Source organism: Erinaceus europaeus, chromosome 4 (genome assembly GCF_950295315.1).
Source record: "Erinaceus europaeus chromosome 4, mEriEur2.1, whole genome shotgun sequence".
In the NCBI taxonomy this organism is placed as follows: Eukaryota; Metazoa; Chordata; class Mammalia; order Eulipotyphla; family Erinaceidae; genus Erinaceus; species Erinaceus europaeus.
Window position 1 is genome coordinate 27859850 of NC_080165.1, and position 22570 is coordinate 27882419.

The window sequence follows — 22570 nt, forward strand, 5'->3', positions numbered from 1 at the left end:
TTAAAGGGTACCACCACAGAAAAGTCTGCTTAAGATACTGGTAGATTGAACAAAATTGGGATGTTGGCATTGTTGAACTGGGCAACAGTTCTCCAGACCTGGCTCAGAGCTACAATGCACTTAGTGCAAGAAAGTAATCAACATGGTAACTTTTTATGGGCTTTCCCAGACAATGGAGCTTTTCTGTTAAGTTGCCCGCCCCACCCCCACAAACCCGATCATAAAAGACCTCTTGAATATTTAGTTTTGATTTTGCAGAGAAGTTATTCCACTGTCTTGCTAGATTTTGACCTTGTTCCTTCCCTCTAACTCCTACTTATAACCCACCTGAATCGTTGCAACATCATTGGTATTTTTAACTGGATGACTATTTTCTCAGAGCTTGTAAATCGCTAAATGTGGACTGTCTGGTGGTGCAATAGACTAATGCAAAGGCCCATTTTCAATGCAGATCCACCATTGCTGTAAATTGCTCTGTTCCTGCAGTAGCCAAGATTTCAAGCATGTACTGTGGTACATCTATTTCGGTTTGGTTTCTCTTAGGGTCTCCTATCTTATGAGCATGCTTTTCAAAAGCAAAAAACCACACACACACACACACACACACACACACACACACACACACACACACACACACACACAATCATTAGAGCATATTTTTCAGCACTTCTTGAGCCAGTCAGCCATAGCTTCTGCTCACGGTGCAATCTAGTCAAAAGTGAGTTCTTCTAACACTGTCAGCAGTCACCACAGCAGAGTTGCTGATGTCCTGAGCTCACTGTGGGTGGCTGCTCTAGGTGTCAGAGCGATCCTGCCACTGTAGCCACTGTCTCTCAGGATGGTTTGCAGCCAGTGGGTGTGGCCCCCACTCCTTACACCCCCAAAATCCTTTCCCCCATCCCGTGTTCCTTTCCCTTCTGCCAACTCTAGTTCTGTTGTCAGTGTATACTGACTTATATATGTGCGCTTTCACTTATCAATTTTAGTTTTATTTTTAAAAATATCTTATTTATTTATTTATTTTGGCCTCCAGGGTTGTTGCTGGGGCTCAGTGCTGGCACTATAAATCCACTGCTTTTGGCAGTAGTTTTTTTCCATTTTATTGGATAGGACAGAGAGAAATTGAGAGGGGAGGGGAAGATAGGGGAAGAGAATGATAAATACCTGGAGACCTGCCTCACCACAGGTAAAAAGTGACCTTCCCTGCAGGTGGGGAGCCAGATGCTTGAACTGGGACCCTTTTGCTGGTATTTGTGCTTCGTATTATATGAGCTTAATGCTGTGCACCACCTCCTGGCCTACCCCCCTTCTCCCTTTTTTTTTCCCTTTTAAAATAAAGTTTATTTTTTATTTACTTGATAGAACAGAGAGAAATTGAGAAGGAATAGGAGATAGAGAGCGATAGAGAAAGACACCTGCAACGCTGCTGTACTGCTTGTGAAGCTACCCACCTGCAGGTGGGGGCTGTGGGCTTGAACAAAGGTCCTTGCACACTGTAATGCATGCACTCTACTAGATGTACTATGGTCCAGCCCTAATTTATCAGTTTTAAACCTTGACAGTGAATGCATGGGTGAAATCATCCAATGCTTGTCTGTTTCCTTCTGACTTATTTTATTTCATCTACTTTTCTTGGATTCTACCATTTTGCTACAAATGGAAAATTTTCACTTATTTTTTTAGCTGAAAGTTGTTCCACTGTGCTTATAAACCACACCATCTTTTTAAATATTATGAAGGATTCAATAAGATTACAAAATTACACATCAACAGGGGTATACTTCCACACCATTCCCACCACCAGAGTTCTGAACCCCAAGTCCCTCTCTCTCTGGGACTTACTTGATGAAGCTGAGTTCAGAGCCCTCTTATCCTCTTCCTCCTATCATTTCTCCTCCACTGGGAGTATGGATCAAAGTTGCTTTGGGATATAAAAGGCAGGAGTTCTGGCTTCTGTAATTACTCCATTAGATTTGGGCATTGGCAGGTTGATCCATAACCCCAGCCTATCTCTGTCTTTCCATAGTGGGGTAGGGCTCAGGAGGGGTGAGGTTCCAGGACACATTGGTGAGGTTGTCTGCCAAGAGAAGTCAGGGTAGAATCATGGTAATGTCTGCAACTAGGTGTTTGAAAGGTAGCAGGACATAAATTGAGACAAAAAGGTTAATGAATAGGAACCAAAAATTAGGAACAGAACAGATGAGACTAGGCATCTTAGGGTGGAAGAAAGCTAGGAAGCCCATTTTAGGCATGTTTCTTGGGGCTCACAACTATGGTAGTTTTTGTTTGAATTTGATAGCTAGCATGAAGCTGGATAAAAATATTGTCTGAGAAAATGGTGTCAGAGTAGAGAAAAGATCTATATAGCTGGATTAGGGTAAAGAGTATCTCCCATTCTTGAAAATACCCTGTAGATAGACTTAACTATTTACCTCCATCCATGCAACGCAGGGCCCATATAACTATATTTATCACCAGAGATTGTGTAACCTCTAGGCCCCTGTGGGTCTATGTTTAAAGCTCATGGTCACAACTGGGAACAGTGCAGGCTGCACTCATTTCAGGACCAATCTTCCTGGAGTGGCAGGACAGGATAACCCAGTCTCCCTTCAGGGACTAGGAAAGTCCCTACTATAGCTGCCTTATAGTGAGGGCAAGGTCCTGAGAAGGCCCACAAGAGGGCTTGTGATGACTTCTCATTCCCTCCCCTCCCCTGGTAGCTTTCCCATTCTTTATCCCTCTGGGAGTGTGGACCCAGGGTCATTATGGGGTATAGAAGGTGGAAGGTCTGGCTTCTATAATTGCTTCCCTGCTGAACATGGGTGTTGACAGGTCTATCCATACTCCCAGCCTGTCTCTCTCTTTCCCTAGTGGGGTGGGGTTCTGGGGAAGTGGGGCTCCAGGACATATTGGTGGGGTCATCTGCCCTGGGAAGTGCGGTTGACATCATGGTAGTATCTGGGACCTGGTGGCTGAAAAAAGAGTTAACATATAGAGCCAGACAAATTGTTGACTAATCATGAACCTAAAGGCTGGAATAGTTCAGATGAAGACTTGGAGGTCTCTGTTTTGTAGATAGTTAGTAAGCCTATTTTAGTTATATTCTTAATGGACAGAAAGATTCCTTTTATATAAACAAGAGAAAATGATGCCAGCTAACATAAACCAAAGAAAGGATCCTTTACAAGGATACTGAGTCCTTGCACCACCACCATAAGCCAGAGTTGGGCAGTGCTCTGGTAAAAAAAAAAAAAAAGAAAGAAAGAAAGAAAAGAAAAAAAGAAGAAAAAAGAAATAAACTGGGACAGTTTAGAGATGGAAAAGAAGCAATAAATCTATACTGATTGTTCAGGAAGGGCAGGAATCAGAGTGAATGAGTTCAGGAAGTCAGGAACTTTTAATCTACCCTTAAAACTTAAAACCCCTACCAAGAAATCTTAGTTAAAAAAGAGGGTGGTATTGGTGATTTTATTGTGATGAAGAATTAAAAAAAAACTTAGACCATTTGATCAACCAGTTAAGAAATCCTTCCTCGGGGAGCCCAGGCAGTGGTGTACCTGGTTAAGCACACACATCACAGTGCGCAAGGACCCAGGTTCAAGCCTCTGGTCCCCACCTGCAGGAGAAAAGTTTCATGAGTGGTGAAGCAGTGCTATAGGTGTCTGTCTCTCTCCCTAACTTCCCCTTCCCTCTCAATTTCTATCGCTATCCAATAACAAATAAATAAATAAAATAATATAGAAAGAAATCCTCCTCAAATTTCTACCAAGGTAACTGGTAGTAACAACAGTAAAATATAATTGAACTGCTGCGAACATGTTGATAAGTCAGTCTCTAGTTCTCTAAAGGCCTCCATTAGCCATTACAATGATTAATTGCCCATGTTAGTTGCAATCATTGAGCTTGTTGATAAACAATTTGATGGTAACATTCAGCTTAGGGCAACTAATGAAACTGCTAATTGCCCCAAAGTAAAGTAGAGCTGTTATCAGCTTAGTGGGTTCATCTTTGCCTCTCAGTGCTAAGCCAAAAGGAATAACCAAACAGGATTAGATAAAATAATAATAAATTGTACCCCTCTTTAAAAAAGGGGGTGGTGGTGGGCTGGGGAGATAGTATGATTCTGCAAATGACTTTCATGCCCGAGGCCCCAAGGTCCCAAGTTCAAGCTCTAGCACTACCATATGTCAGAACCGAGCAGTACTAATGTCTCTCTCCCTCTCCCTCTCTCTCCCTCTCTCTCCCCCTCTCTCTCTCTCTTACCTTGTCTCATTAAAATAAAGCAAATATTTTTTTAAATACCACATAGAATCTTAGTGTCTCCAATTAGAGCTTTCAATTCCCAGGAGACAAAATAGCTTGGGGCTGGATGATAGCAATCTTGAAGTAATATCATATCCCCAGACAATAATTAGAATACACCTGCAAATCAGATTTCAGGCTCAGGCAAAAAGAAAAAAAACACTAGTATAGCCACAGGCCCTTTGGAATATAATAAAATATGCCTACTAGCTATCTACAAAATGGAGGCTCCCCCCTACTCTTCACCTGCACTATTCCAGCCTTTAGGTCCATGATTGTTAAACAATCTGTTTGGCTTTGTATGTTAACTCTCTTTTCAGCCACTAGGTGGGGTTGTCTGTCCAGGGAAGTCTGGTTGGCATCCTGCTAGCATCTGGAACCTAGTGGCGAATAAGTGCTTTGCTGGAGGGCTGGGGGTGTGCTGGGGAGTCACAGGGAAAAAGGAATGGTCTGGGGATAAGCCCATAGGGTGTCAGAGGCAGGTTTTCCTTTCATAGCCCAAGGTAGGAAGGGCTGAGCCAAGAAGCTGGCTGCTCTGGGGTTGGGGGTCAGCAGAGAGGGCAGATCTGCAGTCTGTGTTGGGTCCTTTCCCAGAAGCAGTGATGAGTTTCACTTTCTTTTTCTTTCTTTAACTTTACAAGCAGGAGACTGTAGCTGCACTAAGAACAACCGGACCCTCTTCCGACTCAGCCAGAGGAGATTTCTCGGTAAGACGGGGAGATCTTCACCCCCCACATCCCGCACACACATACACTCTCTCTAATATTATGATTATTTGATTGACAAGGAAACCAAAGTACCTAGAGGTTAGATAATGGGCCATAGAGCAAACATCAGCTATTGCCAGAGCTCAGATTGGAACCCCTGTTTGTCCTGCTGTTTCCTCTCCCCATTCCCCACCCTAGCCAGCAGAGGGGGCAGTGGGAGGGACTCACAAAGAGCTGCCCTGGAACCAGCTCCAGCCACCTCCCAGATTGGCTAATACCTGAGCAGGTGTCCCCAGAAGGAGTGTGATGCTGCGGTGCTTGTTCTTTGGGGGGGATCTGCCGGGCAGCAGCAGAGAAGGGGGAGGGCAGAGGAAGCAGAACTTTCCCCCTTGTGGCCTGGCTTCCTGAGGCCCTGCAAAGAAAGTGACTTGCCCAGAGTCCCAGGACATTAGAGCAAGCAGGAAGATGGCAGGGCTTCTCCTCCTAGGCCCTCTGATGGGAACTGTGGGTGGCCTAAGAACAAGAGGTGGATCTGTGTGTCCTGAAGCAGGGAGAGTGAAGGGCCATTGCTGGGGTGGCGGAGGGGGCTGAGGTCTGCAGCACTTTTCTGGCTTTTTGAAATTGGGGATGGGATGAGGATGGAAGAAGAGAGCCCCCAATAATATATCATAGAAGAGCCAGCAAAATAGCTCACATGGGTAGTGCACCTGTGGTGCCAGGCACACGCACACTCATATTTTACTCCTGATCCCCTCAGTGTTTGGGGACACCTGGTGCTGACATCTACCTCTCTATCTCTATGTCTATCAACAAAATCATCCCAGAGTGGCAAAGTTCCAATGGCAACAACAACAAAAGTATAATAGTAACACTATTGTTCCTGGATGCCTGGGAAAGACCCAGTAAGACTGATAATTCATCTGCTTCTTCAGACACCACCTTAAAGAGCTTCAGTTAACCAAAGAGGCTGGGGGTGGGGAGCTGGGCTCAGAGGAGGGGACAGTAGGGGGTTTCCTGAGAAGTCACAGGGAACAGAGGCTTGACTGCTTGCTGATTTCCATAGTGAAGTTTTGAAAAGGTTTTAGTTGGTGTGGTTCCCATTATTTCATGGATTCAGTCTCTCACTTCTGAAACTAGATCTGTTTACTTCATTAGTTGTGCTCTATTCTTAGAAGGAGGCTTCCTGTGTATGTGCGTGTGTGTTATGGGGGAGGGGTCTTGGTTAAAATGAGTATTTTGAAAGTTGTGAAATAGAACGTTTTGATAAAAGCAAAAATTCATCACTGAATGGGAGTAGATTTCTTCTCCTGATGCCTAAGGCAGCCAGTGGAAGAAGTAATAGGCAAACTACATTTGTCACCTTAAAATAAAAACCCAGATTCTAGATGTGTGTGTGTGTGTGTGTACGTGTGTGTGTGTGTGTGTGTGTTTGTAACAGTGTACTTTCATTTTTGTGTTCGTGCAGAGACAAACCTAAAATCTTTTAAGGGAAAAACACATTTTCCCCCTTTTAAATGACAACATCAGAAAGCCTATTATAGTCTACATTCTTCCCACCAAGGACTTTCCTTCCCAGGAATTTTTTTTTTAGTACTAGATATTTTAAAATGATGAACGAGATAGTGGGATAAGAGAAGTACAATCCCATACAATTACCACCACCAGAATTCTATATACTCTCTCCTTCATTGGAAGGTTCCCTATTCTTTATCCCATAGGGAGTATGGACCATAGATCTTTATGGGGTGCAGAAAGGGGGAGGTCTGACTTCTATAACTGCTTCTATAACTGATTCTCCACTGGACATGGGCATTGACTGGTCGATTAATACTACTCCCCCCCGTACTCCCAGGCTGTCTCTCTTTCCCTAGTAGGGTGCGGTTCTGGGGAAGTGGAGCTCCAGGACACATTGATGGAATTGTCTGTCCAGGGAAGTCTGGCTGGCATTATGCTAGCATCTGGAACCTGGTGTCTGAAAAGAGAGTTAACGTACAAAGCCAAACAAATTGTTGATCAATCATGAACTTAAAGGCTGGGACAGTGCAGATGACGAGTTGGGGGGGGGGGCTCCTCCATTTTGTAGATAGCTAGTAGGCATATTTAAGTTATATTCCAAAGGGTCTGTGGCTATAATAGTTTTTTTTCCCCTGAGTCTGAAATCTGATATGCAGGTGGATCCAAGTTATTGTCTGGGGAGATGAAGTCTTGGCTGGAAAAGGAATGGAAAGCTGGATCAGGGAAGAGAGTAGCTCTCTAATATGGGAAAGGGGTATAAATATTATTGACTGTAAACCCCACCGATTTGATTTGGTCTGGGGCCCATATTCAGCTTAGGAGCCTATGTGATTACTGCATCCCTGTAGATCTGAGCTCAAATTCTGTGGTCATGAGTAGGAACTTTCCAAGCTGCCCCAATATCAATCTGTCTTCCTCAGGTGTAGCATAGAGTATGTCGTCCATTTGGAGGATGGAACATTCTCTACCATTGTTGATCCAAGTTGAGGGCAAGGTCCTATGGGGGGCCCACAATGGGAGACCCCAGCTTCTTCAGGGAATGCTATTACAACTTCTGAGACCCCAGGCTCACAGAGGACATTATACCAGCATCACTCCTGTATGGAGATCACTTACCTAAACATCTTGATTATGACTCATCAGAGGCCCATGTCCCTGTTTGGGCACCAAATCTGCAGGCTCACTCCTGCTTCCGCCAGTCTCCCAGATCTGTTGGGAGACAGAGGTCAAGAGCGGCCCTCATGGTCTCAGAGCAGCTCAGCGTGTGAGGGTGATGTGTGCAGGGAGACAAACACTCAGTCAGCCTTGGGAAAAGCCTCAGAGGGTGATTCGTTTATTTGATAGAGAAAGCAAGTACATATACCCATTGCCCAGTTAGAAGGTCAAGGTAGTCATTAACCCAAACACAGAGCAACACAATGCATAGTTGCATATTGGCCTATAAACTATTTGATCACAAATGAAGAATTACCATACAAGCTTTGACCACAAGCTTCACAGTGCATATTTCTATGGGGAAAATTACAGGCACCTCAGAGGATGGGGGAGGAGGAAGGACAGTTGAGCAAAAATGTATGTGGTGGCTTTCAAGTTAGGCTAAACACAATGTACAGTAATTCATGGCCTTTGTTTTAAGGGGAGAGGAGAGGCATGTGTAGAATGGTAGCCCCCTCTGGGGGAAGCCATCCATCATTAGTTCAAGAGGTCAGGGGAACCTGCTTTTCTCTGGAGTAAAGGGATAGTTGGGGGGGGGGTAAACTCGCTTGAACCCCATGGAAACAATGGCCTGGACTTCCCGGGACAGTGGACCCTATTCCCCAACATTTCTGGAGAGGTGGGGATCAAGGACACATTGGTGAGGTCATCTGCCCAGGGAAGTCAGGTTGGCATTGTGGTATCATCTGCAACTTGGTGGCTGAAAAGCATTAAGATATTGTCACTGGTCATCTCCATCAGAAACAACACAGTAGGCCCCTTTGTGGCCCCCATAAGACCTTGTCCTCAATGTGGATCAACAATGGTAGAGAATGTTCCATCCTCTGAATGGAGGCTAGACAACATACTCTAGCACCTGAGGAATATCAGTCCTGAAATTGGGGCATGCTGGAACATTCCTACTCATGACCCCAGAATTTGAGCTCATACCTACAGGGATGCAGAGGTGACGTAGGCTCCTAAGCTGAATATGGGCCCCAGATCAAATCGATGGGGTTTACAGTCCTAAAATAAACCTACTAGTTATCTCCAAAATGGAGACCCCAAATCTTCTGCACTATTCCAGCCTTTAGGTTCATGAGTAGTCAGCAATTTGTTTGGCTTTATATGTTAACTGTTTTTTCAGCCACCAGGTTCCAGATGCTATCATGATGCCAACCAGACTTCCCTGGGAAGGTGACCCCATCAGTGTATTCTGGAGCCCTACTTCCCCAGAGCCCTGCCCCACTAAGGAAAGAGAGAGACAGGCTGGGAGCATGGATCAATCTGCCAATGCCCATGTTCAGCGGGGAAGCAATTACAGAAGCCAGACCTTCCACCTTCTGTACCCTATAATGATCCTGGGTCCATACTATCAGAGGGTTAAAGAATAAGAAACCTATCAGTGAAAGGGATGGGATAAGGAGTTCTGGTGATGGGAATTGTGTGGAGTTGTACCCTCTCTTATCCTATGGTTTTATCAGTGTTTCCTTTTTATAAGTAAAAATTAAATAATAAAAAAGAAATAAAGCAGAATATGTCATTTAATAATCAGGAACTTAAAGGTAAGAATATAGCAGAAGAGATTTGGGGGTCTTTATGTGGAAGAAGCTAAGAAGTCTATTTTAGGTATTTTCCAAGGAGCCTGTGACTTTACAGATTTTTGCCTGAGCCTGGTAGCTAACATGCAGGTGAGCTAAAGATGTTGTCTGGAGATATAATATCAGATTTGTAAATAGGACTAGAACGCTGTCTCAGGGCAGAGTGTAGCTCCCAAATATGGGAAAAGTATATTAATACCGTTAACTGTAAGTCCCATCAATCTGACATAGGTCCCATGTCTACTCATACCACAGAAGCCTGTGTGACCTCTGCATCTCTTTTGGGCGGCACTATGAATCCACTGTTCCTGGAGGGCATTTTTTCCCTTTTACTGGATAGGACAGAGAAACTGAGAAAGGAGGGGGGATAGAGGGGGAGAGAGACACCTGTAGCCCTGCTTCACAGGCTGTGAAGTTGGAGAGCTGGGAGCTTGAACTGGGATCCTTGTGGGTGCTTGCACTTAGTACTATGGGCTCTTAACCGGGTGTGCCACCGCCTAACACCCTAATATCGTTCTTCCCTATTAATGTGGCCCCTATATTTCTATGAATTTCCCGCTTGTCACTTTTACTGCATTCCCTTCTGATAACTTGTCTGTTATTTGACTATCAACTTCTTAGTTGACCCACGTTCTGTTCAGGAGCATTTTTTCGAATCCACTTGTTGAGATTTTTCTGATTTCTATTTTCTTGTGAATGTGTAACCTTAGACACTTATTTATGAAGGCTGTTAATATGTTAAGTCCTGACATATGGTCAGTTCTCAAAAATATTCCATGTGCACTTAAGCAAGAATATGTTTTCACTGTGGTTCAAAGTTTCTCCCTACATCCTAAGTCTGTTTACCTATTGCTTTGTTTAAAGACACTTTCATTGTGGATATTTCCCCACATTGTGGATCTGTCTCTTGACAAAACTGGTGTGTTAAGATCCCCGAGACTTCACTTTTGAATGAAAAGAGACATTTTAAAATAAACATATGTGGATGAATACTTCTGCATGTTTAAGAAAATAGAGGATAAGCATCAGAAATATGCATTTTGGATTGGTTAGGCTGGGTCTCTGTGCTGGCGCCAGCACTCTCGTGACTCTTAGGGGAACCAAAACATTCTAATAATATTCTCTATTTTTATTTACTATTTATTTTTTAAAACAAAATCATTTTATTTCACTTTCTGAGTCCCATTGCAGTCTCTTCAGCAGCAGATCGCTCACACCCACAGGCAGAAGCAGCTATGCAGAAGCACAGACCCGGCCCCGATGCTGGCCCCTGCTGCCCAGGAGACCCTGTGCCTGGCTGCTCAGGAGTTCCGGGCGCCCCCAGCTGGATGTAAGGTCTGTCTGCACGCAGCTCTCAGCCTGGCTGCTCAACGCCCTGCCACCTGCATGCAGAGCAGAGCAGAGCACAGGCCTGTGAGACGCAGGAGCCCCCAAATACTGTTTATTTATTTTTATGGTATACAGTCAATAGTAAAATACCAGTGTTTGTACATGCGTAAGATTTCTCAGTTTTCCATATAACTATCTAACCTCCTCTAGGTCCTCTTCTGCCATCATGTTCCAGGACCCAAACCCTCTCCCCGCCCCCACTCTTCCCCAGCAGAGTCTTTTACTTTGAGGCAATACACCAAATCCAGTCCAAGTCATGCTTAGTGTTTTCCCTTTTGTTTTTATTTTTCAACTTCTGTCTATGTATTTTCTGTTTTTAAGTTGGAGCCCAGAGCACCCAACTCATGCAGAGTGTCCCAGTATGTAATGAGGGAGCATGGAAGGTGCCTCATACACAGAAAGAAAGAAAGAAAGAAAGAAAGAAAGAAAGAAAGAAAGAAAGAAAGAAAGAAACCACTGGAACATATTAAAAATTGCTGGCTAATCAATAAAAATATCCCAAATTAAATCATTTCCAGAACATTCCTTTCCATGGACACTATCTGCTCTTTATCTAGTTTTCTTCTTTCTAGTTTTCTCCTTATCTAATTATTTTCTTCTTATGCCTTCACAGTACAAGACTCTGACTTGACTTGGAAGTGAGCTGATGAGTAACCTTCTTTCAATAGTATCTGCCAGAGCCCAGGAGTCAGGGAAACACACTGGGTTGAAACGTATATTTCAGAGCCTGTGGCCATCTTGGAGAGATGCTCTGGACACTTGCCCCTCACTGTCCCTGTGGCATAGCTGACTCATGTCCTATCCTACAATTTGTTTCTTCCTCCCCAGGGAGAAGCAACACCTCTTCCCAGCCTGGACACAGACTGAGGAGCTGTCAGACAGAGTATTAAGATCCTGCTGCTGCTGGCAACATGAACCCAAAAGATGGTGCAGACAACTCAAGTAGTGAGCTTCCTCTTTCCTGGCCAGCTTCTCCTGGAGACAGAGAACTGCTGGTAATGCCTCCAGGTTGAGTTAACCTCAGACTATCAAGAATGGAGAAAGGGTGTGATGAATGAGTGACTGGATCCCCCAAGAGGACTCAATGGGGGGGAGTCTGTCACTTGAGAGTGCTTGCTTTCTCCCTCCCCCTGCTGCCCATCAAATGGCCCGGTGTGGGGTTGGGATAGCCCACTGCAGTGGGAAACAGCAGAAGGGGAGGAGAATAGGGATCTGAAGGAGGATGACTTGGGGTGGAGCAAGGACAGAAAAGAGACCAGCAACCTGGGAACCTGGGAGGCTTCTTCTGCCCTCTGACACCACAGGGCAAACATACTACCCTGGGGCATTGCCAAATACCTGACCTCTCTACAAAGGTCATTGGCCTCTGAACTGGTCCCTGGTTTGGCCTTTGCCACCTCCCACCTGTGTGGTAGCTTTTTTTTTTTTTTCAAAGACCCTAGAGAGGCCCTGCTCTGCTCATTCTCCCATCCTACATATACTGAACAGAAAACACAGAGGTGTTAGGCTGTATTTTTCCTCCATCTAGACCCTGGTTTCTTTTCTCCCTTTACTGAGCAGAGAAAGAACAATGCATACAAACAATGCATTTTATTAATCCACCTTTCCCAGGAGAAACATCAGGAACTTGCTCTTTCCTTGAGCAAGTGTAGTCACTGATCCTACAGTCACAACACTCACTTGATGTGAACAATCATTTATTTCACTGTGGAAGCATGATTGCATTTGTTTACAGGATGCCACACCCGCCCAGCTGAAGGGGTACAAGCTATTCCTTGTGTGACTTGTAGTCTCCTTCTAAGGATAATAGTTTTGAACAAATATTATTATATTATATTATAATTATTTTCATTATATTATTTGAATTATATAGATACCAGGAGTTTTATAACTTAATGACTTAGAAGTGCAAGTACAAGGTGCCGACAATGTTGGTTTCTCGTGACACTTGTCTTCCTCATCTAGCTTCACAATGCGTTGCATTTTCCTTGTGTGTGTAGAGAAAGAATGAGGGAGGAAGGGAAGGAGGACAAAGTGGAGCAAGGAAAGCTCAGTGTCTCTTTTATTTTATTTCTTTCTTTTTTTTTTTTTTGGTTCCAGGGTTCTCGTGGGGGTCAGTGACTGCACTATGAGTCTACTGCTCATGGAGACCATTTTCCCCATTTTGTTGCCCTTGTTTTTGTGTTTTGTTGTAGTTGTTACTGTTGTCATAGCTGTTGTTGTTGTTGGATAGGACAGAGAGAAATAGAGAGAGGAGGGGAAGACAGAGAGAAGGAAAGAAAGTTAGACACCTGCAGACTTGCTTCACTGCTTACAAAATGATCCCCTGCAGGTGGGGAGCTGGGTGCTGGAACTGGGATCCTTAAGCTGAACCTTGTGCTTTGCGCCATATGTGCTTAACCCGCTGTGCTAACACCCAGCCCTCTATTGTTTTTCTTTTCTCCTCCTCCTTCTCCTTATATTCTTCTTTTTCTTCTCCTTCTTCTCATTTTCCTTCTTTTTTTTTTTTTTTTGTCTCCAGGGTTATCGCTGAGGCTCAGTGCCTGCACCACTAATTTGCTGTCCTGACGGTTTTTTTTTTTCATTTTTTAATTTGACAGGATAGAAATTTGAGAGAGGAGGGAAGATAGAGAGGGAGAGAGAAAAACACCTGTAGACCTGCTTCACTGCTTGTGAAGTTTCCCCCTGCAGAGAAGGAGTGGAGGGCTTGAACCCGGATACTTGCCTGGGTCCTTGCACTTAGTACTGTGTGTGCTTAACTGTATGCACCACCAGCCTCTCTCTTTTTTCTTAGAATGCCAGTCTCATCAGGATTGGGTCTGACACTGATGTCTGAATTTATCTTCACCTCTTTAATCCTCATTTCTAAGTATAATCATCTGGGAGATTAGGAATAAAACATATGAATCTTGGAGGAGGGTGATACATTTAAGTTTACAACAACAGGTAGCTCCATCTAAAGTACCCAAGAAACAGCTTCTCGGGGAGACGAGGACTTAGTCACCTGAGACTTAGTACCTCAGTGTCCTTTAACCTTGTTCTTTGTTCTTTACATCCAGAGTCCAACAGCTCTATTGAGGATGCAGCTAGATACATTCAGAATGCCATGTGCAGAGAAGACCTGCAACTCTTTCTGGCTGACAGACATGCTTGGAAGAATTTTGTGACTGAGGCCAAATTATCCAGGTATCCTCTGGGGGACCAGGGTGTCACTCAGATCTCCCTCCCTGGGCTAGTTCTGCATGTGCAGGCACGACTCCAGCACCTGAGGATTCTGGCTGAGTTGAGGCAGCTCCTTCTGCAAAGCCGAGGACGTCCTGCCCTCCATATCATTCATCTGTTGAGAGAGAACAGCCCCTATGTGAGATGGGGGCAGCTTATGTGACCTTGGGCCAGGAATTTACCCATTCCTGCCTCAGTTTCTTCATCTGCTTAGTGCTGCAGTGAGGGACCTGCAATAATGGTGTAAAGAACTTTTCATGGTTGGCATGTAGTCGGTGCTCCATCTTGAATACTTCCTAGGTGCTTCCTGGAAAGAAAGAGGGTAGTCGATAGTTTTATTCCTGAATTAAAAGGAAATTAGTTCCTTCTTTAGGAATAAATATAAAAAAGAAAATCCTAGAATAGTGTATGTACCTGAGGATTCTGGCAGTCACCCTCTCCCCACCACCACCACCACTCTTGGGAATCACACAAACTCTGCAGAATCCTTTTAATCCTGAAGGTAGAAAGACTGCAGTGGGTTTGGAAGGAGCCAGTGAGGATCCTGACTCTATCCCTGGGAAGATCTAGGTCTCTGGAATTGTGATTGGTAGTTTAAAATTCAACACATGTCCAGTGAGGATACAATTCAATGTGAGGGGATAACAGCAAAGGACTTAGAGTGAACTGTCACCACAGTTCACAGAGGTGGAAAACCATGTCTGATCATCCTCTCAAAGGCCTGGACCAGTGTCAGAGTTGGGATGGGGATGGAGTAGGTTGGAGGACTGTTAGGAAGGCTTGGTTAGCACAGCCGGGTCTAGGGTGGTGATGGGGTCTTCAGCAGAGACCTCGAGGAGGCATGGGGTCTTAATGGGAGAGAGGGCATTTCTTCCTTTCCTGATTTGACCCCATCGTTGATGGTCGTGAATGTACGTGAGTTTTGTGTCCTCCACATTCCCTCTGGAGCTGGGTATGCTCCACAGCCATCCGGGATCCTCTTCTATTCTGAATGAGTAGCTGATCTGCGGGGAAGCCATGTGGCTAGTGATAGTTTCCGTAGTCAGAGGGGTGGCTTTCCATTTTGTATGATTTGGTAGAAGCCAAGGAGACTGTAAATCTCCTCCAAAAAAGGAAGTACACCCTCTAGTGGATGCCCAAGAGCAAGTCTTCTCAGACTTGGCATTTCAGAAGATTAGTTCTTTTTTTGTAAGTTTTTATTTATAAAATGTAAATATTGGCAGGAGTCGGGCTGTAGCACAGCGGGTTAAGCGCAGGTGGCGCTAAGCTCAAGGACCGGCGTCAGGATCCCGGTTCGAGCCCCCGGCTCCCCACCTGCAGGCCGGTCCCTTCACAGGCGTTGAAGCAGGTCTGCAGGTGTCTGTCTTTCTCTCCCCCTCTCTGTCTTCCCCTCCTCTCTCCATTTCTCTCTGTCCTATCCAACAACAATGACATCAATAATAACTACAACAATAAAACAACAAGGGCAACAAAAGGGAATAAATAAATAAAATAAAATTTTTTAAAAAATGTAAATATTGGCAAGACCATAGGATAAGAGGAGAACAATTCCACACAGTTCCCACCACCAGAACTCCATATCCTACCCCCTCCCATGAAAGCTTTCCTATTCTTTATCCCTCTGGGAATATGGACCCAGGATCATTATGGGGGTACAGAAGTGGAAGGTTTGACTTCTGTAATTGCTTCCCTGCTGAACATGACCATTGGCAAGTTGATCCATACTCCCAATAAGACTGGTTCTTAACATCTCTTGAATCTGTAAGAAGTTCCTTACAATTGCACATGACCTTAGTGTTTATTTACACAAAGCTGTCACCTGCTGTGACTAACAAGGACACCCAAAAGGCCTGATGCTTGATGGGAAGTTGAAAGGCAGAGAAGAGGGGTGAGAAAGTCCCAGAAAAATCAAAGGTAGTAGATCTTCAGTTTCTTTGTCACTAGAGCCATGGCAGGGACCAGTGACTCTCAGCAGGCAGGTCACCATCTAAAACAGCTGGAGGTAAGCAGGTGACAGGGAAAAAAGGGCTCCTTTTAGCTGTGAGGTTTTAATTCTAAGTTTTTACATTTTTACTTTTTTTCAAGTGCTACATGAGCCACACTTCCAAGTACCAAGGCACAGCACCGAGAGCACCCTTAATTTTGACACAGTCTGGCACATCTCCCAAATGCCCCTGGGGTTTGATCATTCTCCAGATAGAAGACAGTTTATGAGACAAAACAGACACAGGGAAGTCGGGAGGTAGCACAGCGGGTTAAGCGCAGGTGGTGCAAAGCGCAAGGACCGGCATAAAGATCCTGGTTCGAGCCCCAGCTCCTCACCTGCAGGGTGGTCACTTCACAGGCAGTGAAGCAGGTCTGCAGGTGTCCATCTTTCTCTCCCCCTCTCTGTCTTCCCCTCCTCTCTCCATTTCTCTCTGTCATATCCAACAACGATGACATCAATAACAACAATAATAACTATAACAATAAAATGACATGAGCAACAAAAGGGAATAAATAAATATTTTTAAAAAAACAGACACAGGCTGAAATTAGCAAAGGGAGAAACTGAAAGTTTACAGGGTCTTACATATGACACTTTAATTGTCCCGAGACATCACTGTTCTTTATTCAATGTGCAGCAGTGTGCATGGCAGTGCCTGTCAGGGTATATGATCGCAGGAGAGGAAAAAAAAATCTGACATTGTTGAAAGCATACAGAAAAGGTATCCAGGACTAGTGTGATAAATGTCAAGACTGCTGACATAGTGGAGAGAGATTGGACCAAATGCATCAAAGACATGTGGGAATATGTAGCCAACAAGCAGAATGAGAGCAGGTATGGACGAAGGTGATTAGAGCAGTGTCAGGAACAGGCAGATCCTTGTTAACATGCCACTTGCTAAGGGCTAGTCAAGGGCTTGCTACATCACAGCTTAAGGGGGAGGGATTTGACCTGATATCACAAGTGATGTATGTTAAGAGTGGAGGAGAGTTTTGATTAAATGGATTAGCTGGATTCTTTCTTATTTTTTGCCTCCAGGGTTATCACTTGGCTTGGTGCCAGTGCTACGAATCCACAGCTCCTGGAAGCCATTTTTTCCACTTTATTCAATAGGACAGAGAGAAATTGAGAGGAGAGGGGAGATAGAGAGGGAGAGAGAAAGTTAGACACCTGGAGACCAGCTTTGCCATCTGTGAAGCTTCCCCCCTGCATGTGGGGAGCAGGGGCTTGAACTGGGTTCTTGTTTGGGTCTTTGTGCTTAGTACTATGTGCACTTGACTGGGCGTGCCACTGCCCAGCCCCCTGGATTCTTCTTAGAACAGGGACACACAACCCATCAAGAACAGAATATGGATGCCAGTTCAAGGCAGAGGTAGGTTCAAAAGAGATTAAGATGTCCTGCAGGATATTCTTTTTTAACCTGAGACATGTATCCATAATTTTCATGGAACTTGGCTACATCTTGCTTCTTTACCTGATCTGTAGTCTTTAGGGGCCAAGTGCAGATCTGTATGAGTGAGATAATACTTCACTACACAGGAAGATTCTTTGAATGCAGGTGTTACTACCATGATATCCCTTCCTGTTCACCTGTAGGGTTAGTATTCTTTTTTTGAAAATTTTATTTACTTATTAATGAGAAAGATAGGGGGAGAAAGATAAGAAAAAAATAGACATCACTCTGGTACATGTGCTATTGGGGACTGAACTCAGGACCTCATGCTTGAGAGTCCAATGCTTTATCTACTGCTCCACCTCCTGGACCAGGAGGTTTAGTATTCTACCAATACCTGCTGTTGTGATAGTGCTGACATGCCTTTGCGTAGAGAGATTTCTTTTGATTTTTCAGTGCAGTGCTAGAGATTGTGCTCAGGATCTGACATGTGTACTCTAACTTGGACTCTCTAGCCCAGTTTTATTGTATTTTTATGAAAGAGTGAGATAGAGACAAAGAGACACAGCAATGCTCTGCCTCCCGTGGAATTCTACTTATTTTCCCTTTGGGGCTCTCATGTCGTGAGAGATAAAATCCAAGTTTATACGATTGCAAACTATGTGCTCTAACTACTGGGCTTCCTCCCTGATTTTCCAGGATGATTATGATTATTATTTTTAACTTTGTTTAAGGTTTGATGGATGGTTACACTACAATTGTTGATACATGGAACAAAAATATGTCCTTACCAAATATCAACTTCTCCCTAGCATCTTTAGTGACATTTATGTATTCATCCCTTGATTGAATATCTAGTGTGAAGTGTCTACACTAGAGCATGTGGAGTATGCAGCATTCAATTACACAAAACTGCTTACATTGGCAAAATCTTTTCTATTTGAGGTATAGTAAGGGTTCTGTGATCAGTGCAGGATAGACTCATTGAGCCCACTTTACAGATGAGCAGACAGGCTGTGCTAATCACCTGAACTTCATCATTACAGGGATGAGGCCGGAGCACTGTATGGATATCTGAAGGATCCAGAGACAGAGAAAGAAGGCATGGAAGACAGAAACATGTTGTGGCTGTGGCTGCGGTTATCCTTTGTGTTTGGGCTAGGGTTATTCTTGGTGTTATGGTTAGATTTAGGACTAGTCTGGCGTTGTCAGCCACCGGAATGGGGCTTGGAACTGCTGCTACCATTGGCAGCTTATCCACCAATATGGTGGAGTACTCAAAGATGGCATCAGTAGAAGCTGAAGTCAGGCGTTTGACATCAGCTGACATTGACCAAGGGAACGTGAACATGGAAACTGGTCACGGCAATTTTGCTAACATGACTCATTTGAGAAATACTTTTATAAGAGGTGTGGAGGGCATTGCAAATAACATCCAGGCTATCAAGTTGTCCAAAGGTTCTCCTCGCTTAGTAACCTCTGCCAAACGATTCATGACCACAGGAGTGATCTCAGCTCGAGAAGGAAGGAAGGTGCATAAAGCTTTTGGAGGCACTGTTCTGGCAATGTCAAAAGGAACCCGGGTGTTGGGTGCAGTCAGTGCAGGCGCCTTCATTTTTTTTGATGCATACAACCTCGTGCAGGAGTCAAAGCACTTGTATGAGGGGGCAAAGACAGAGTCAGCTGAACAGTTGAGGCATTGGGCCCATGAGCTGGAGATGAGGTTGGAGCAGCTCGAACAAATCCATTCGAGACTGCAACAGGAGTCACCCCTGGGAGGAGGCGCAGGGAGGAGGGCTGTGTGGTTTAAAAAGTTGTAGACTTACCTTTAAGAGAGACAAAAAAGTGGGAAACAAAGATTTTGAAATTGTATGTTGATTCTTTTTTCTACCATTTACTCATTCTTGTTTTATCCATTTGTCTCTGCTTTACCCCGGTAAATAATGTTGCATGTATGGTTATCAGTTTTAGATGTGGGCAAACGCTAGAAGAAGAAAGTTTTAGATGTGTACAGCTTTGACTCCACCTCATAATTTAATGTGTAGAAGGCACAGCATTTATCACTCCTGAAATAATGTCTAGTGGCTTTTCCTTGTCACTTTGATTTCTACATCATCAATAATAATTTAATAGTGTGTTAATGTGTAAGAAGTTGGGTTTTTAAAACTTGAAACTCTAGGGGCCCGAAGGTGGCACACTTGGTTAAATGCTCAGATTACAGTGCACAAGGACCCAGATTCAAACCCCCTGCTCCCCACCCTTTGGGGGAAGCTTCATGAGTGGTGAAGCACTGCTGCAGGTGTCTCTCTCCCTCTCTATTTTCCCCTCCCCTCTCAATTTTTTTGTCTCTTTCCAATAATAAATAAATATTTTTTTTAAAAAATCTTGCAACTCTAAATTCTAGTTTCATTGCATTGTGATCTGAAGTGTGATCTATGTATTTATGCTCCACCCTGCCCTGGATCTGAACCTGAATCCTCCCCTCAAAGTATCCACAGAACAATATGCCCCAACCAAAACCTCCTGAGGGCATAGCCTGGTCCCTTCCCCAGGTGCCCATTGCACTAAAATGCCCACAAGGACTCACTCACTCAGAGGCAGAAACAGATCTCATCTGAAAACTACATTCTGCTAAGCAATCTTGCCCAACCCCCTTCTGCATCCAACAAAGAGCCCACTGCATCTGCGAGCAGCCACAGCGAGCAGTGCCTGGTTGGCTGGCGCTGGGGAGCACACTGCGAACCGTGCTGCACTCCCTGGCCTGGGGTCTGGAGCTGCTGAGCAGTGTGCAGCTCTGCTGCTGGGCTGTGCACCTCCCAGGCTTCCTTTGGTAGTTCCAGGCATCACTGTGGCTTTTCATTTCACTGCCCTGCCTGCCAAACCACAGAAGAAGAAAGAATTCATCACTAAAGTCATAGTGCCGCCTGTAGATAAATACTAGAAGCTAAGCTGGATGCATAAACAGAGGTAAGTGGAAAGCAAATCCCTTCCCTTAAAAAAAATAAAAGGTGCAATGGAGTTGATAGGATCGCTGTGGGTGCAAACCAGGCTCAAGCTGGGGGAAGAAGCTGCAGTACTGTGGTGTCTTCCTCTCTCCTGCTCTGTCTCTGTCTTAGTCTTTCTATCTGGGGAAAAAAAGGTGAACTGTAGGTGTGAAGACCTGTAAGAACAACAACAAAAAAAAATCAAAAGGATGTAATGTATTAAAGAAAATAAGCTCCCAGGAGAAATGCAGAAAGACACAGATGTTTGCCATGATGGCTTATGAGCTTCACGGTGACAACAAGAAGTAACAGTACTAGCTTCCCAGAAGTCACTGTCTCATTTCAAAAAGTCGGGATATTCTCTCCCTGTACTTAGAATCATGATCAAGGAATCCATCAGAACCCAGTAGCAGCCCAGCTCCATGCTACTCTGTCTACAGTGTCACCTGCTTTTAGTATCTACAAATGTGCTGGCTAAACTTGACTTCATGTCCTACCCTGGCTCACATCTGATTTCTGTCTTTCATGGAAGCTAAGAGACATCTTCCCCCTTTGAGGTATGTGGGGTCCCCAGCATCAATGCCGCTCCCAGGCACTTATCCAAAGGACATGAAAACACTAATCTGAAAGGCTTACATGACAGTCTGGTCATAGCAGCACTCTTCACAAGTCAAAATTTGGGCTCACTGATAGATGACTATACAAAGAAGCTGTGAAGAGGTCAGGTGGTAGCACACCTGACTGAGTGCACACATTATTGTACACAAGGTCCTATGTTCAAGCCCCCACTCCCCACCTGCAGGGGGAAACTTCTGGAGTGGTGAAGCAATGCTACAGGTGTCCTTCTCTCTCCCTCCTCTCTCAATTTCTCTGTCTCTATCCAAAATAAACTAAAGCTAAAACTAAAATAAAACAAGAAAGAAGAAGCTGTGAGGCAGATAGCCAATGAAATACCATTCTTCTATAAGGAAAGTGACATTATGTCCTTAGGGACAAGATGGGTGGAATTGGATGTGACTATGCAAAAATGAAAGGTAGTGAAAGACAAGTGACAGATGATTTCACCTACATGCGGGATACATATAAATAAAACAAATTTACCTGCAAGACAGTAATAAATAACTTGATTCTCAGGTTCTGTGGAAATTATGGTGTTTGTAGAGGGAAATGAGAAGTGGGGGCAGGTGGAAGGGTCTCTGGTACAAAGGCACTAGAAGTTTGGCAGTGGGTGTGGCTAGTCACCTACACAGATACAGACTTGGGAAACTATGCTCCAACTACCCTATAGTATTGTAAACTAATGTTCAATCATCACAGAAAGTAAAGTTGAAAAAATTTAACTAGAGACTTGGATTAGAAATAGAAAGTTGGGAGTCTGGCGGTGGCACAGTGGGTTAAGCGCACGTGGCGCAAAGCGCAAGGACCTGTGTAAAGAAATAGAAAGTCTAGGAATATGGTTCTGGAGAGAATCTACTTTTCATTTGGTACCATCTGTGCTGCTTGATTTTTTAAACTTGTTGATTAATCATATCATATGAGAGAGAGAGGGAGAGGGAGAGAGAGAGAGGACCCTAACTTTTGCAGCTGCTGTCCTTGGCACTGATTCCTTCCCCAACTGTAGTCACTCTCCTTTTTACTAGTGGTCAGATCCTACAGAGGCTGGCTGGGTGAAAGAGAGCAGAGGCTTCCTGGCCCTAAGTTCAGGGTTTCTGGAGGGTTTGTGCTTGTGGTCTGTCTTCATTGTTTTTTAAATTTTTATTTATAAAATGGAAACACTGACAAGACCATAGGATAAGAGCGATACAATTCCCACCCCTGGTAGCTTTCCTATTCTTTAACCCTCTGGAAGTATGGACCCAGGGTCATGATGGGTTACAGAATGTGGAAGGTCTGGCTTCTGTAACTGCTTCCCTGCTGAACATGGGCATTGACAGGTCGATCCATACTCCCAGCCTGTCTCTCTCTTTCCCTAGTGGGGGAGGGGGGCTTTGGAGAGGCAGGGATCCAGGGCACATTGGTGGGATCACCTGCCCTGGGAAGTCCAATTGACATCATGGTAGCATCTGGGACCTGGTGGCTGAAAAAAGAGTTAACATATAAAGCCAAACAAATTGTTGACTAATAATGAACCTAAAGGTTGGAATATTGCAGATGAAGATTTGGCGTTTCCATTTTGGAGATAACTAGTAGGTCTATTTCGGGTATATTCCAAAGGGCCCGTGACTTTATTAGTTTTTTCCTGGGCCTGACATCTGATATGCAGGTGGACCAAAGTT

General features: G+C 44.3%; 1 protein-coding gene and 1 long non-coding RNA gene across 2 annotated transcripts; both read left to right on the top strand.

Annotated features, from left to right (window-relative positions):
- The first annotated feature begins 4887 nt into the window (after positions 1-4887).
- On the top strand, positions 4888-18511 carry LOC132538021 (uncharacterized). The gene is made up of 4 exons (XR_009549430.1): positions 4888-5009; positions 11537-11716; positions 13768-13894; positions 18357-18511. It is a non-coding gene; the product is annotated as an uncharacterized LOC132538021 (long non-coding RNA).
- Position 18512: 1 nt separating this feature from the next.
- LOC103112741 (apolipoprotein L3-like) lies at positions 18513-19691 on the top strand (the record flags this gene model as incomplete). The annotated part of the gene is made up of 1 exon (XM_060189132.1): positions 18513-19691. A coding segment is annotated over one exon (618 nt), but the record flags the coding sequence as incomplete, so codon positions are not given.
- Between the last annotated feature and the right edge of the window lie 2879 nt (positions 19692-22570).